General features: G+C 49.8%; 1 protein-coding gene across 1 annotated transcript in view; it reads right to left on the reverse strand.

Moving 5' to 3' along the window:
- Nucleotides 1-9,748, reverse strand: part of Parvb (parvin beta) — an 85,092-nt gene extending 75,344 nt beyond the window's left edge. The window contains exon 1 of the mRNA XM_021630852.2: nt 9,497-9,748. Coding sequence (XP_021486527.1) covers nt 9,497-9,611 — 115 coding nt within the window. The 5' untranslated portion in view covers nt 9,612-9,748. The remainder of the gene's footprint in view (nt 1-9,496) is intronic.
- Nucleotides 9,749-15,991: the final 6,243 nt, after the last annotated feature.

The following is a 15,991-nucleotide window of genomic DNA, read 5'->3' on the forward strand; positions in this document are numbered from 1 at the left end:
TTGAAGGCGTCTAAAGACCCTTTCATAGAGGGTCTTAAGACCTTTGGAAAACACAGATATTTTACATTATGATTCATAACAGTAGCAAGATTACAGTTATGAAGTAGCAACAAAAATAATTTTACCATTGGGGTCAACACAGCATAAGGGACTGTATTAAAAGGTCACAGCATGTTTTACATATATGCCTAGGAGTGCTATAGGAAGCACTATTCCTAATTGTCTGAGAAAGCGCCAGATTGCTTTCCAGAGTGGTTGTACAAGTTTACATTCCCAGCAGCAGTGGAGGAGGGTTCCCCTTTCTCCACATCCTCTCCAGCATGTGTTGTCACTTGAGTTTTTGATCTTAGCCATTCTGATGGGTGTAAGGTGAAATCTCAGGGTCATTTTGATTTGCATTTCCCTGATGACTAGGGATGTTGAGCATTTCTTTAAGTGTTTCTCTGCCATTCACTATTCCTCTTTTGAGAATTCTCTGTTCAGCTCTGTACCTCATTTTTAATTGGGTTACTTGATTTTTTGCTGTTTAACTTCTTGAGGTTATTTATATATTCTGGATATTAGCCCTCTGTCAGATATAGGGTTGGTGAAAATCCTTTCCCAATCTGTAGCTGTCGTTTTGTTCTGACGATAGTGTCCTTTGCTTTACAGAAGCTTTTCAGTTTCACAAGATCCCATTTATTGATTGTTAATCTTAGAGCCTGTGCTGCTGGTATTCTGTTCAGGAAGTTGTCTCCTGTGCCAAAGTTGTTGAAGATGCTGTCCTTTTTCCATTGTGTCATTTTGGCTTCTTTGTCAAAAATCAAGTATCCATAGGTGTGTGGGTTTATTTCTGGGTCTTCTATTTGATTCCATTGATCCACCATTCTGCTTCTATGCCAATACCATGCAGTTTTCATTACTATTGCTTTGTAGTACAGCTTGAGATCAGGGATGGAAATACTTCCAGATGATCTCTTGTTGTACAGGATTGTTTTAGCAATTCTGGGTATTTTTGTTTATTCATATGAAATTGAGAATTGTTCTTTCAAGGTCTGTAAAGAATTGTGTTGGTATTTTGATGGGAATTGCAAACATGCTCAAGTATACAACAAGGACATTTGCTCAACCCATGTTCATAGCAGCTTTATTTGTTAGAGCCAGAATCTGGAAACAACCCAGATGTCCTTCAGTTGAAGAATGGACACAGAAATTGTGGTACATTTACACAATGAAATACTACTTAGCAATTAAAAACAAGGAAATCATGAAATTTGCAGGCAAATGGTGAGCACTAGAAAGGATCATCCTGATTGAGTTATCACAGAAGCAGAAAGACACACATGGTATATACTCACTTATAAGTGGATATTAGACATATAATATAGAATAAACATACTAAAATCTGTACACCTAAAGAAGCTAAGCATGAAGGAGGACCCTGGGTAAGATGCTCAATCCTCATGCAGAAAGGCAAAGGTTATAGACATCGGAAGAGGGAGAAAACAGGAAACGGGACAGGAGCCTTCTACAAAGGGCCTCTGAAAGACTCTACCCAGCAAGGTATCGAAGGAGATGCTGAGACTCATAGCCAAGCTTTGGGCAGAGTGCAGGGAATCTTATGAAAGAAGGGGGAGATAGAAAAACCTGGAGACGACAGGAGCTCCATAAGGAGAGCAACAGATTAAAAAATTCTGGGCACAGGGGTCTTTTCTGAGACTGATACTCCAACCAAGGACCATACATAGAGATAAACCTAGAACCCCTGCACAGATGTAGCCCACGGCAGTTCAGTCTCCAAGTGGGTTCCCTAGTAATGGGAACAGGGACTGTCTCTAACATGAACTCAGTGGCTGGCTCTTTGATCACCTCCCCTGAGTGGGGAGCAGCCTTACCAGGCTACAGAGGAAAACAATGCAGCCACTCCTGATGAGACCTGATAGGCTAACGGTCAGAGGGAAGTGGAGGAAGACCTCCCCTATCAGTGAACTTGGGGAGGAATATGGGAGGAGATGAGGGAGGGATGTGGGATTGGGAAGGGGAAAGGGAGGGGGCTACAGCAGGGATACAAAGTGAATAAACTGTAACTTATAAAAATATAACTAATTTTTTTTAAAAAGTGGGAAAAAGAAAAGAAAAAGAAAAAAGGTCACAGCATTAGGAAGGTGGAGAACCACACTGCTGTAGGGGATTGTTTTGGTTGCCTTGTCTGACGTGGGAAGAGACCCAGCCTTATAGTGGGTAGTACCTCCTATTGCCTGGCTTGGAGCCCTTAACAAGACAAAGCTCAGGGTTAAGCCAGCTTGCATTCCGTCTCTGCTCTTAACTGGCTGTGGCTGGCTGCTTCCAGTCCCTGCCTTGACTTCCCAGCAATGATGGCTGTAACCTACTCATAACTAGAACAGATCCTTGTATTATGTTTATCAGGGTGTTTACCAGAGCAACAAGAACATGGCTAGAACAATGTTAGGGTCCCAACACTCATCCAGGCAGAGACTTCTGCAACTCTGTCACCAGCATCCAGCCGCCTGCCCCTGGGTGGAGCGCTGAAGGACAGGGCAGCCAGGGCTGCTGAAAAGATCGGAACCCAGAAGACCCAGGAGAGGTTTCTGTTCCAGCAGTGACACTCACACAGGTGTGGAGAAACTTGGGTCCCTTCCTCTTGGGCTCTGACACAACCTTGGAACTCTGTAATTGACCCCAGGTGGAAACCCACTTGACCCCTGGCTCTACTGTCAGACCACAAGCGTCACGTGTCAGCATTCACCCATAAACTACAGGTCATAGCGGCCACCCTGTGCTGCCAAGGCTTATTGTCTCCTTCCTCAGCTCTTACGGAAGATGCTGCTGTCTTTGGGATGTTGGAGTCTGGTAGAGATGAGGTCACGATCTCCGACAGCCAGGCATGTCACAGCACTGTGAGCCACAGTGACGCCCTCAGTGCCCAATACCTACATCTCCACAAACCAACCAGAACTGACTCAGCAGCTTCCTCTACCGACTCAGCAGCATTCACCTACCTCCATTCACCCCACACATAAAGACGAAGGCGAGATTCCACAGCCTGGTGTATGGGTCCCCCCACACCCCGGCACCGTCACGCTTGGCCAGGCCTGGGGGCACACAGCATGATGCTACATGCTTTAGATGAAAACTCGTGCTCAATCTCTACTTACCTCGAACCAGAGTCCCTCTTTCGAATATGTGTTACTAAGAATTAATGATGCAGAAGCCTGCAATGGATTGCTCATGTCTGCACCCTCTTACCCCAACAGCCATTAGCACAGACAAGATGAACACCATTAAGCCAAGCTGAGTTTATATTCCACTTCATAAGACTGGGATGGTTTCCAGCCCAAACGTACTCATTAGGCGTTTACTTTCCTGAAAAGTGAAACACGCAGCCAATGCAAAGAGAAGAACATGTTTTCTTCGAGTGCGTTTTCTTTTTCTGTGATGAATCACGTATTTGCGGCGAAGAAAATAGCTAGGTACAAGGAGTTGACCTCGGCCAGCCGCGTCAGGGTGGAATCAATCAAGGCGGCAATTTAGACCCAGCGCGGCAGGTGTTGGCGCACTGACACTGTCTAAATACCCTTTAATTATTCTGAGGACTGGATGGGAGCAACCGGTGAGCAGCTTTGCACTGTTCGGTAAATACTAATTCCACAGAGGTGAGATGGGAATTCAAAGCACGGAGCCTCTAAGGGTCACTGGGCTGGCTGGCTGGCTGAGTGGACCTTCTGGGGAAACCACAACCCCCGGGGCTCGGAATCGTGCAGTTAGAAGAGAAAGGTGGAGACTGAAGGAGGCCAAGGGGCACCTCTTTCTCTGCTGAAGTTAGATTTCCGAGAAATCTCAGGAAGCTGCCGAGAAAAGCACCTGCTACAGCTCAAGATGCTCCCCGGGGATGACAGAGTGCACCAGAACACTTGAAGAAATGCCTGGGCTTGATATTATGATCAGAAAAATAATGACAAGAAACCCGATGAAGCCACACGCAGCCCCCCATGAAACCCTCCTCGTGTTTTCTCCAGGACATGCCCAACTCCAGGGGAAGTGGGGCTCCTGGACCTGGCAGCAGTAGGAAAACTGGACAGACAGCTGGCTGTGTATCAGGGACCTCAGCTCAGAAGAGGATGACCAGAGAGTGACTGAGGACTGGATCTGAGATCTGGATCACCTAACTGGACCTTCCTCCATGGAGCTGGAGCTGCCTCTTCACCAGCAAGATAACCTGCTTACTGATCCTGCAGGGAAGAAGAGGGCTGGGACTCAGCTCCTTGGGACCATAGGGCTTAGCATGCTCATGCCCTTGGCTCCATCCCCAGTGCCCAGGTCTGGAGAACTGCTCTGGGGACCAGTTTCTCTTGGTTGTCTGGGTCTCTAGAACCTCACATCTCCCTGTTCCTCTTTCCACCAGCACATTCTAGAAACCACAGCACACAGGCCCCCATTCTCCCCTGCTGACATCCACCTGCTCTCACTTCTTTCCCCAAACCTGTAGCACTGATGCTGACTCCAATGTCCACACCAGTTTCCACACGGTGGCCCATAGGGCCTCTAAGGAATGTCACCCAAATGGGTCCTTCTTGCTGTACTCCAGGATCTTCCCCTGTGGCTGACCGTGGCCCCATTTACCAAACCACAGCCCCACCACAAGGTGCTCCCTGCGCTTCCCCTAAAGAACCTTGTTGGGGAGTCCTCCCTGGGGACTCTCCCTCCTCTGTCTAATTCACAGCTGTCTTTTAGTCTCACCAGAAGACTTGCCCTGAGCAGGTCAGGCTTCACTTCCAACCTGAGCCACGTAGGAAGAGAGACCTTTAATTAAAGAGCTGCCTTGCTCAGATTGTCTGTGAGAGAAGGCCTGGGTTAGTGATTGACACAGGGGGCTCAGGCCACTGTGGCAGGCAGGCCTGGGCTGGGTGAGCTCGCTGACCATGAGCCAGCAAGGGAACCAATACGCTGCTTTCCTCTGTGATCCCTGCTTTGGTTTCTGCCCTAACTTCCCTCAGTGCTGGATTGTGACCTGGAAGTGTAAGCCAAATATACTCTTTTCTCCCCCAAGTTGCCTTTGGTCAATCTTTTATCACAGCACTCTAGAACAGGCTGTGAACTCCAGCTGGCACCCCAGCCCCTCAAATCTGGCTGTGTATCCCCAAGGGGCTCAGCTTCCATGTTCACTCACCCCTCCCCTGACCAGGCCTTGCTGTCCTGAGTATGGGGCCTGAGCCAGGTTGGCTCCTAAGGTCCCCAGTACACAGCCAGTTGTCTGCTACCTGTTTCCTGATGCCCTCAGGTCCAGAGGCAACACTTCCCCAAGGGTCTATGGTCTGGGCCAAAGGGGACAGTGGCTTCCCTCCCCTTTTCCTACTAGGACCCACTGGGATGTGAGACAATTTGGTTGCATTTTCTTTCTTTCTTCTTTCACAGCACTGAGTAAATTTCAGAAGTTTGGGGCTAGGGATGCAGCCCAGTGGGTAGAGTGCTCACCTAGCATCACAAGGTCAAGGGTTGAGCTCTCAGCACCACAATAGACACACAGAGGAAACTCAGCTGGACAGTGAGTGAAGGGAGCCAGTATGAAAAGCCTCATGCACAAGGATTCCAATTCATGATACTAGAAAAGGCAAAACTATAGAGATCGTTTAAAAAATAAATAAAAATAAAAATAAAAAAATCCAAGAGTTGCCAGGTAGTGGTGGCACATGCCTTTAATCTCAGCATTGGGGAGGCAGAGGCAGACAGATCTCTGTGAGTTCGAGGCCGGCCTGGTCTGCAGAGTGAGTTCCAGGACAGCCAAGGCTACACAGACAAACCCTATCTCAAAAGAGAAAGAAAGAGAGAGAGGGAGGGAGAGAGGAAAAGAAGGAAGGAAGGAAGGAAGGAAGGAAGGAAGGAAGGAAGGAAGGAAAGAAAGAAAGAAAGAAAGAAAGAAAGAAAGAAAGAAAGAAAGAAAGAAAGAAAGAAATTGAAAGAGTTTTGGAGCCTCAGAAAGCAAATGCCAGACAGGCAGTGCAGCAGAGTTTCATCATTATACATTGTCCTAACATTCAGGACGAGAGCAGTCCCACTGTCAACTATGGGCTTTGAGACAAAAAACTTCTCAAGTTGGTTTAGGACTGAGATGAAGTTCTATACTGCCTAGAAGAATCAAGAGGTCTTCACTCCGTTTTGCTAGGCAACAAAAGTGCATGTAGATAGATAGATAGATAGATAGATAGATAGATAGATAGATATGTACATACATACATAGGTAGGTACATAGATACATAGATAGGTGGGCAGGTAGATAGGTAGATAGACAGGCAGACAGACAGACAGATGATAGATGCTCCACAAAGGGGCATCTTTCCTCAGCACCTACCCCCCCCCACCACCTGACCTCCAGAGGCTAAGCTGACTCCGGAGCTCTCAGGGCACAGACTCAGCCCCTCCACACAGAATGCTGTAGGCGTTCCCTTCCGTTTTCCACTGTGCAGTTAGCCACACTTCCCTTTTCTGACCGGGCCACCCTGTGACACCATAGCGTCTCCACTGGGCTGAATCACGCCCCTGTTCATTCTTAGACACTTCCTGTGCTGGGCACCCTGGCTCACCCCACATCCCACCCCCACCTCCTGGAACATGACCAAACATTTGTCCCAGCCGGTCCCTCACCTCTTTGCCACTCTGACAGGCAGGGTGGAGCCAAACACCCATAAGTCCCTGAACCTTGAACCTCACCAGCCATTCCCTCCCCCACTTCCGGTGTCCTCAGCTCAGGAAATGTCCAGTGTCCACCCTGGACTTTCTAACAAAGGAGGAAACATAGTTAAGTGTTTGGCCGGCAGGCTGGGAAGCCCCATGCCCTCCCCCTGGGCATTCCCTAGCAGGCATCCATGCATAAGCTCCCGAGGCCCAAAGTCAAGGCCAAGAGCAGTCAGGAGGGCCAGTTGCCAAGGCAACAGGTCTGCAGAAATACTGGCAGCTCTCAAGGCTCAATTATTCAAGACCTCATTACACAGGATTCACATTGCCCCCTCCATTCCTTCTCCACTCCCCAGAGGACAACATGGAGGCCACTCAACCCTTCCAAGGCCCATCCTTCCCTCCGTCCCTGCCACAGAGACCAATTAGGTTTGTGGCTTTCTGGTTATAGGGGAGACAGGTACTCCAACCTGGAGAGCCAAGGCAGAGGGCCCAGCTAACTCACAGGAGGGCAACACCAGCAGAAGCAGCAGGTGGGGGGAAGAGGGGGAGGCACTGCCAGGGTTCAGGGTACATTTAAACTGGGCCAGACTGGGCCCTCCATCTCATAAAAGCAAGGAGGAGAAGCACTTAAAATGGGAAACTGAGGCCAGCTCATTATTTCACTGGTGCATCCCTTGTGCTCCAAGAGTGTAAGCACCACCTCAGAAAAGCTGTAACAGGGGCCGGGAAGGCGGCCCAGTGGGCAAGGTGCTCACATGAGGACCAGAGTTCCATCCCCAGCACTGGCGATTTTTAAGAAAACAAACAAACAAACAAACACACACCTTTAATACCAGCACACAGAAAGCAAAACCAAGCAGGTCTCTTAGGTTTCAAGCCTGCCTGGACTATACAATAAATATACCCAGGCCAGCCAGGGTAGCTACATAGAAACATCGGGTAGATAGATACATACATATATACATTGACAGACAGATGTTTGATAGATAGATACATAGACAGATAGGTAGTTAGGCAGGTAGGTAGTTAGGTTGATAGAGGAACATTGAGGAAGACATCCAGCATTGACCTCTGGCCTGTGCTTGTGTGTGCACACACATGGAACACACAGCAGCTGTAGCCACTCATATCCTTATGTGCGCTTTTCTATGAAGATTTTCTTTCTTAGGTTTCATCCCAACATCCCCACCCCCACTCCCGGACCCCCTGACAGTTAGAGCTTAGGATCATGGGATTTCCCATAGGCTTCCACATTATACCACCCATTCCCAGGGCCCTGAAAGGACTGAGCCTCTCCTCTCCATCCGATCCACACAAACAGTGAGCAGTAAACCGGCGGCCCACACCTCCAGGTCCTGATACTGGGGAGGCTGAGGCAGGAGGATCACTTGAACCCAGGGCTGAGTCCAGACTCGGTGACACACCAAAACCCCAACTCAAAAACAAAACCAGACAGTGAAAAAGGACTCAGGTCCTTCGTTGTCACAGCATGTGAGAGGAAGAAAACGGATTTCTGGGCCGGATCACAAGGACTGAGAAGGCAACCAGACAGGCAGTGGGTGACCAGGGGATACAACCGCTTACGTCTCCCTAGGAGGTGAATGCAAGCCAGCCTGGAGGGAAGACTTGTGAGGAGAGAAACCCATTTGGTTGGAAATAAACTCTAGGAAAAGAGACCAGGCCTGCCTGCCCTCAGGGAACCGGACAATCTAGTTTGGTAAAGGGCATTCCTAGGGTTGAAGGCCTGGGGAAACGGGAGGCAAGTCTGGGCAGGGTGTGGGGGCCACAGAACTCCAGGGGCTCTATCAAAGTGTAGGTGGTAGCACACTTCCAGACAAGCTCTGCATTTCCCTACATGCCCTGCCTTTCAAGATGTCTTGAAAGGCCACCATGAGCCTGCCTGTAATTTAGGGTCTGGAGGTTTCTTTAAGAGTAAGTGTATCACCCCTGCCCATCGGGGCCAGGAGGTGATGATCAGTCACTTCCTGAGACCAGCTTGTCCTGGAGGCCCAGACAGGCTTTCGAGGAGTCCGTCTGCCCCCAGGGGCTGAAGGACCTGATCTGCAGACCCTGACTAGGTGGTCCGAGCAGATGACTCCCCCCCCCAAAGGAAGTCTGTCCCCGGGGCTTCTCTCTACCTGCCTTTTCTCAGCAAGGCCCTCCCATCCCCTAGTGAGCGCCAGGAATCTCAGCCCAGGGGCAAAAGCCTCCAGGCCAAGACAATAGAAAATTCAGGAATGTCTCCTGCAATGGGAATGCTGGAAACTCCTGTATGCTTAAAGCACAGAAGTTACATCCCTTGCAATGCTTTTTTTTTTTTAAGTTTAAAAAGTAAAAGGAGGTCCTTTTAAAATTACTTTCCTGAGCAAGGGGCAAGATCTTGCCGGGAAGGGGGGAGGGGAGGTAGGAACAGGTCGACTCAGTAGCTCTGGTTCCAGGCTTCCAGGCTCCTGGCTTGTGTGTCTTGCGCCCTTTCACAGACTTCCAGCTTAGGGACCCAGCCACACTTGCAGGCATCAGTCAGCAGCCCGTCCTCTCGGCCAGCATGTGTCCAATCACTGTGACGAGAGTGTCACACGACAAGCGTGGGCACGGGAACCTTAGACTGCTCTGCCAGAGCAGAACGCATGTCCTAGGCACCTAGCCAGCACCGCAAAGGTCACAGGGACAAGAACCCGCCTGTCCCAAAGGTCGCGGGGAGTGCAGCTTGGGCGCGGCGGGGGGTGGGGGAGGGGTGTTCATTGGCGCCGCAGAGGCGAGCAAGGAGCGGACACCCAGGGGACGACGCTGGCACCGGGCTGGCGCCAATGGGACGCGCACTCACCCTCCCTTGTCTTCTTCTTCCTCGCCAGTGTACCGCCCAACTTGCCCAGGAAAGACTCGTCCTTCTTCATCTTGGGGGCCCGCGGGGTGGGCGATCGTGGTGGCGCGGAGGACATGTGCGAGTGCACGCCACTCACCGCCGGCCGGGGAGTGGCCGGGAGGGCGCGGCCGCGGCTTCCCCGCCCCTGACTACTGACCCCGAGGTCCTGGTGCTGCAGCTGAGCTCCCGCCAGCAACGCAGCGGGACCCTGCGCGTCGTGCCAGGCACGACCGGCCCCCTTTTGTGCTGCCTCAGCGTGCTGGAAGCCCAGAATCAATTAGTCCCACAAACGTGTAAGGTCAGCTGTTGAGTCTCTTGCCAAGATCCCGGCGCAGGGCTAAGGCACAACTTGGGTCGATGCTCGGGGTGTAGTAGGTGCCTTTGTGGGACAGTGGCCTCACACACCGGGATCCTTCCCCCAAGGCAGACTTAGCCAAAGGCTTCCACGGGAGCCACCCCGGGCCAGCTCCTGGCAGGAAGAATCAGGGAAGGACAGCATGGGCTCTTGGAGGGAGAGCGCAGGCCCAGGAAGGATGCTAGGCTAAAAGACTTGGCCAGATTTGAATTGCACAAAATCGACTGTTGCTGACTTGGGAATAGTAGGTGGTGAACAAGGTTGAGGCCAGGCAAGGAGGTTAACTAGAAGGGAAGTGAAAGGGTTTCTAGAGACGCTGGGGGGCGGGGTGTAGAAGCAGCCTGAGAACCGAGGCTTGGGCAGAGGGAAAGCCAAATGGCCTGTGGCTCCAGGAGAAAAGTGAGCGCATGTCTCAGCAGAGATAGGAGCTATCAGGACCTGAGCAAGGAAGGGTGAAGCTGCCACACCTAATCGTGGGGGATGGGTGGAGTGGGTCGTCCCCGCCCCCCCGCCATTGCGCAGGCTCAGAAACTCACTGCCTGTACTGAGCAACTCCTGTACAGTGCAGGAAATATTCACACTTTAGTTTTGGCAGAAGGGGTGTGGCAGAACTGGCCCTTCAGCCGGGTTGTGCCCCATCTCTCCTTGGAATTTGTCATGGAGCATAGGGTACCCTGAGTTTTCTTTCTATCCGGTCTTTGGAAACCATCCCTCCTAACAACTCTCCCCTGTTTCTTCCTAAACCCTGGCCCTCCAATCCTTCTTCTCCGGAATGGGGTCTCCACTGACCCCTTTCCATCCCTGACTTGTAAACTGCGTTTCCAAAGACCGGATAGAAAGAAAACTCAGGCAGAGGACAGTTATCTCTAATCCTGGCCCAGTTCCCAGCAGCTCCTATCTTTAGAGCCACCACTCTCCTGGCTGCACAAGCCATTTGGCTTTCCCTGGCCAACTCCACATGGCTGAGGCTATTCCCCACCCCCTTTCCCTATTCCCACTTAATCATGGGGAGCCTCTGAGACCCCAGGATCCCGGAAATCTCAGAAATGCACACTCCCAACCTCCAACGTGATGGTTAATCTGTCAATTGGACAGCACCCCAAGTCACCTTGGAAACAAAGCCCTGGAAGCACCTACAGGGTTAACTACTTTGGGTTGTGGAGGGACACCCCATCTCAACTGTGGGCACCCCATCCCAGGAACTGGGCTCCAAACTGAATAAAAAGATGTGATAGCTATTCTTAGTCGTCAGCTTGACTGCATCTAGCATTAACTAAGACATCAGTTGCTGGGCACACCTGCGAGGGATTTTTCTTAATTAAATCACCTGAGGTGGGAAGAACCACCCTAAACCCAGATCTTTTGAAGTGGGAAGGTACATCGCACCTTCTGCTGGCTGCCTATACAAAGGACAAGAAAGAAGGAAGCCTTCTTCTTCTTCTTCTTCTTCTTCTTCTTCTTCTTCTTCTTCTTCTTCCTCTTCCTCCTCTTCCTCTTCTTTTTTCCTGCCTTCCCTTGCTCTTGCTGGCAAGTCTTTCACTGGCATTAGAAGCCCACATCTTCCAGATTCAGGCTGATACTGAAGACTGCCTGAGACATCCAGCCTCATGGACTGAACAACTACTAGATTCTTGTACTTTCCATTGGTAGACAGCCACTGTTGGACTAGCTAAACCACAATGTGTAAGCTACTCCACTCAATATAGACACACACTCACATATACACACATATATACAGAGGCATATGTCTGAGTGCACACACACACACACACACACACACACACACATATATATCATGTATGTAAGGAGAAAGGGAACTGAGAAGCAGCATTCATCTCTTCTGCTCCCTGACTGTGGATGCAATCTGAACGGCCACCTCACACGCCTGCTACCATACCTTCCCCTCCTTGATGAACTGTGTACCCTCAAACTGTAAGTCCAAATAAATCCTTCCTTAAATTGCATCTGTAACAGGGAAAGCAACTAATGTAATGAAAAGGGCGTGGCAGAAGATAGGGGGCCGGAGAGAAGAGAACTTTCAAAGGAGGTTGGCAAACCCCACAGAGTGTATACCAGGGTTAAGGACAGGAAAGTCCAAAGGGGTCTTGAAAGGCATCTCCATCTCAAGAGAGAATTTGGATGTTGCTAACAAGCTGGGGAGAACAGGGACAGATGGTAAATGCAATTACTGACACCCCAGTGAGTCGAGGACACAGCTGAGCAGGCCAGAGACTTTGGGGCTTGAGAGCAGGAAACAGACTGTCATGCATGCACCCCTGGTTTCCATGGCTTCTTAGAGTCCGCTAGAGAAGCACACACAGGACACGCACACTGTTCCGGGAGGCCCAGCACACTCCAGGCTAAGGATCCCTGACCAGGATGGAGCAAGGATGAGAAAAGGGACTGGGAACCAGAAAGAAAATGGAAGACGGCTCTCTCGGTCCTGGTAGGGTGCAGGACAGCCACAGTTGGAGACTCAGACATCAGATGCTGTCCTGGGCACAGGGAGGTGTCACTGACTAGAAGAGTGACGTGACTGTTTTACCAATGACCAGAAAGCATACCTGAAGTCTCAAAATCCGTTAGAGTTACTACTTTGAATAGTCTAGAGACAGGGCAAATCCCACCTTTTAAAAAAAGATTTATTTAAGCCCGGCATGGTGGCTCACGCCTATAACCCTAGCACTGTGGGAGGCAGAGGCAGGTGGATACCTGTGAGTTAGAGGCCCACCTGGTCTACAAAGCAAGTCCAGGACAGCCAAGGCTACACAGAAGAAACTCAAAAAAACAACAAACAAACAACCAAACACGATTTCTTTAACTTTTAATTATGTATATGAGTGTTTGTGTGGGTCTGTACATATGAATGCAGGTGCCTCAGAACCCAGAAGAAACTATGGATTCCCTGGAGCTGGAGTTACAGGTGGTGTTGAGTATTGGGAACCAAACTCAGGCTTCTGCAAGAGCACTGTGGTATTTTAAATAAAAATGGCCCCCCACAGACTCATATGTTTGAATGCTTAATCCCCATTTGGTGGAACTGTTTGGGAAGGATGAGAAGGTGTGGCCTTCTTAGTGTGTCACCAGGATCTAACTTTAAGGTCTCAAAATCCCGTGCCATTCCTACTTCTCTCTCTCTCTCTAGTTCTCTGCCTCTCTCGAAGATAAGAAGTTAGCTCTTAAACTCAGCTACCGCTCCAGCACCATTCCTGCCTAAATGCTCCCATGACCATGATAATCCTGGACTCAGCTTCTGAACTACAAGTCTTAAATTATGTTTTCTTTTACAAGTTGCCTTGGTCAGGGGCTGAGGGGCTGGAGAGATGGCTCAGTGGTTAAGAGTACTGGCTGCTCTTCCAGAGGACCAGGGTTCAATTCCCAGCACGACACAGTAGCTCACAGCTGTCAGTAACTCCAGTTCTAGGGTCTCTGACACCCTCATACAGACATACATGCAGGCTACAACACCAATGCATGTGAACTAAAAATAATGAATAAATAAGTTGCCTTGGTCATAGTGTTTTGTCACGATAGAAAAGTAAGACAAGTAGTATGTACTCTTTTTAAAGACTTGTTTATTTTTTGTATATGAGTGCTCTATCTGCATGTACACCTGCTTGCCAGAAGAGGGCATCACATCCCCATACAAATGGTCGTGAGCTACCATGTGATTGCCAGGAATGGGACACAGGGCCTCTTAAAGAGCAGACAGTGCTCTTAACCACTGAGCCATCCCTCCAGCCCTATTTTTGCTTTTTCATACATCACAAAGAAGGACTTCAGACTCCCAGCTCCTGGCAGGGGCTCCTGTGTTTCAAGAAGAGAAGCGGCAGACAAAGGCTATTTGTCTGGGAAACCGACATGGGCTATGCAGGACAGTGGGATCCTGGCATTTGAGTTGCAGAGACCAGACTCCAATGATAAATACAACTGTTTAATACTTGCTTCTTAGTGACATTTTTTCAACACCTTTCCCTGGTGAGGGACACATTTCATGGTCTCAGGCTTAGAGCCACATACTCACCGTATTTTTCACACACCACTTGCTGCAAGATGAGGTGGTTTTGTAGTCAATGCAATTTTAAAGATGATCTGAGACTCTTGCAATAGTTAAAAATGGATTTTCATCCCATGAATGCTACTGAGAGCAACTAAAAGCATCCTTAGAGGCTGGGAAGACGGCTTGCTACACAAGCAGGAGGATCTGAGGCCAGTCCCCAGCATCCTGATCAGAAGCTGTGTGTGGAGGTGCCTTGTAATCCCAGCACGGAGGAGGCAAAGATACTCAAATCCCTGAGGCTCTCTGGTTAGCCTGTCTAGATTAATCAGCAAGCCCCCATCCCAGTGGGAGATCCTGTTTCAAATAAGCAGAAAAAGATGGATGGTTGGGCTGCAGAGACAGCTCAGTGGTTGAGAGCACTTGCTGCAGCCCAGCGGCGGTGATGGTGAACGCCTTTAATCCCACCACTCAGAAGGCCAAGGCAGGAGGGTCTCTGTGAGTTCGGGGCTAGCATATTCCACATAGTGGGCTCAAGGACAGCCAGGGCTACACAGAGAAACCCTGTCTCGAAAAGCAAAGCAACAGCAGAATAGTACTTGCAGAGGACCTACGTTTGGTTTTCATTACCCACATGGCAGCTCACAACCTCTTAAGACGCCATCTGTAGATCCAATGCCCTCTTCTGGCCTCCAAAAGAGGGTATATACACACACATAAAGAAAAAGAGCTTTAAATGTTTTCAAAGATGCACAGGTCCTGAGGAACGGTACCCAAGGTTGACCTCTGGCCTCCACATGCTTGACCCAAACATGAGCATGAGTACACACACACACACACACACACACACACACAAGAAAATCTGCATTTTCTCTAGAGAGAAAGGAAAAATGTTGGCTCTTTCTCCTGGCTGGCTTGCCTCTCTGTCTGGTGTGGCCCGAGTAAGACTTTCCAAAACACCAGACTTCAGCAAACATGAACGCTAATCTAGTCTAAGGAGAGGACCTGAAGAGTGCAGAATTAAGAACCCCGCTCCCGTCTCTGCAGACACGATCTTCTGCCTCTTACTATGCAGCACACACAGCCTGCGTGGCTCAGAGGACGCATCCCATTCAGAGGATAATTAGGAAAATCAGGTTAGGCACAGCTGCTCCTGTCATAGAAGCCACTTCACTGGCTTTTGATCTGTGGTTTCCTGAGAGGCCGGCTCCCTATTAGCTGAGTGAAGGACAGGAACACACAGTTTAAGAGCTCTTACTGCAGGGGCCCCAGGCCCTGCCCTGGACTCCACACTATGTGGTCTCTGCCAAACTTCAAATTACCTACATTCCTGCCACCTTCCCCTGGGCAATGCACACAGGATGGTCCAGGGTCTGGTGTGGTCTCTCTGGGGCCGGAAGAGCGCTATGCTGTAAGACCAGGAATCCCAGGGTGGTAGCGTTTCAAGCATCAGCCCCTCTCACCTGACTCTGAACTTCAGCATAAGCAAATCAGACAGAGAGGAGAGGGAGACAGTGTTTGCCTCGAATGCAATTGTACTGAACAAATATACCATGATTGGGCTGGGGCTGGGGCTCAGTGAGAGCATACAATAGATATTATTACTGTGATAAAACACCATGACCAAGACAACTTACAAAAGAGCTTATTTTAGGCTTACAGTTCCAAAGGGTTAGAGTCCACAGAGGTGGAACCATACTTCCTCCATTAAGGCTGCATCTGAATCACGACAGCTGACAGTAAGCCAGGTATACACAAAAGAGCTCCGCCTGTATGAGCTCCCTCACTTAAGACCGTCTCCTTTCTCAGCTAATGCGGTTCAGGGGTTACTGGGTGGGGGGTGTGTGTGCAGGCACCACTGAGCTCTGCTGATCACACATTCCCCAGCCCAGCCCAGGAGAGAATCTCACAGGCGTATACACTCAAAGGAGACATCACCCACGTATGCTCCACTGAGTTGACATTTGCACACACTTAAACTAACCTCCATAACACCTTGCTAAAAACAGTTCCTGAGTGACATCCCTAGGCCAGATAACCCTACTGGCTGTGCCCAAACTTCTTCACCCCTGAGTGACAGCTCAGTGTTGCTGCGGTTCGGTGC

Source organism: Meriones unguiculatus, chromosome 8 (assembly GCF_030254825.1).
Source record: "Meriones unguiculatus strain TT.TT164.6M chromosome 8, Bangor_MerUng_6.1, whole genome shotgun sequence".
Lineage (NCBI taxonomy): Eukaryota > Metazoa > Chordata > Mammalia > Rodentia > Muridae > Meriones > Meriones unguiculatus.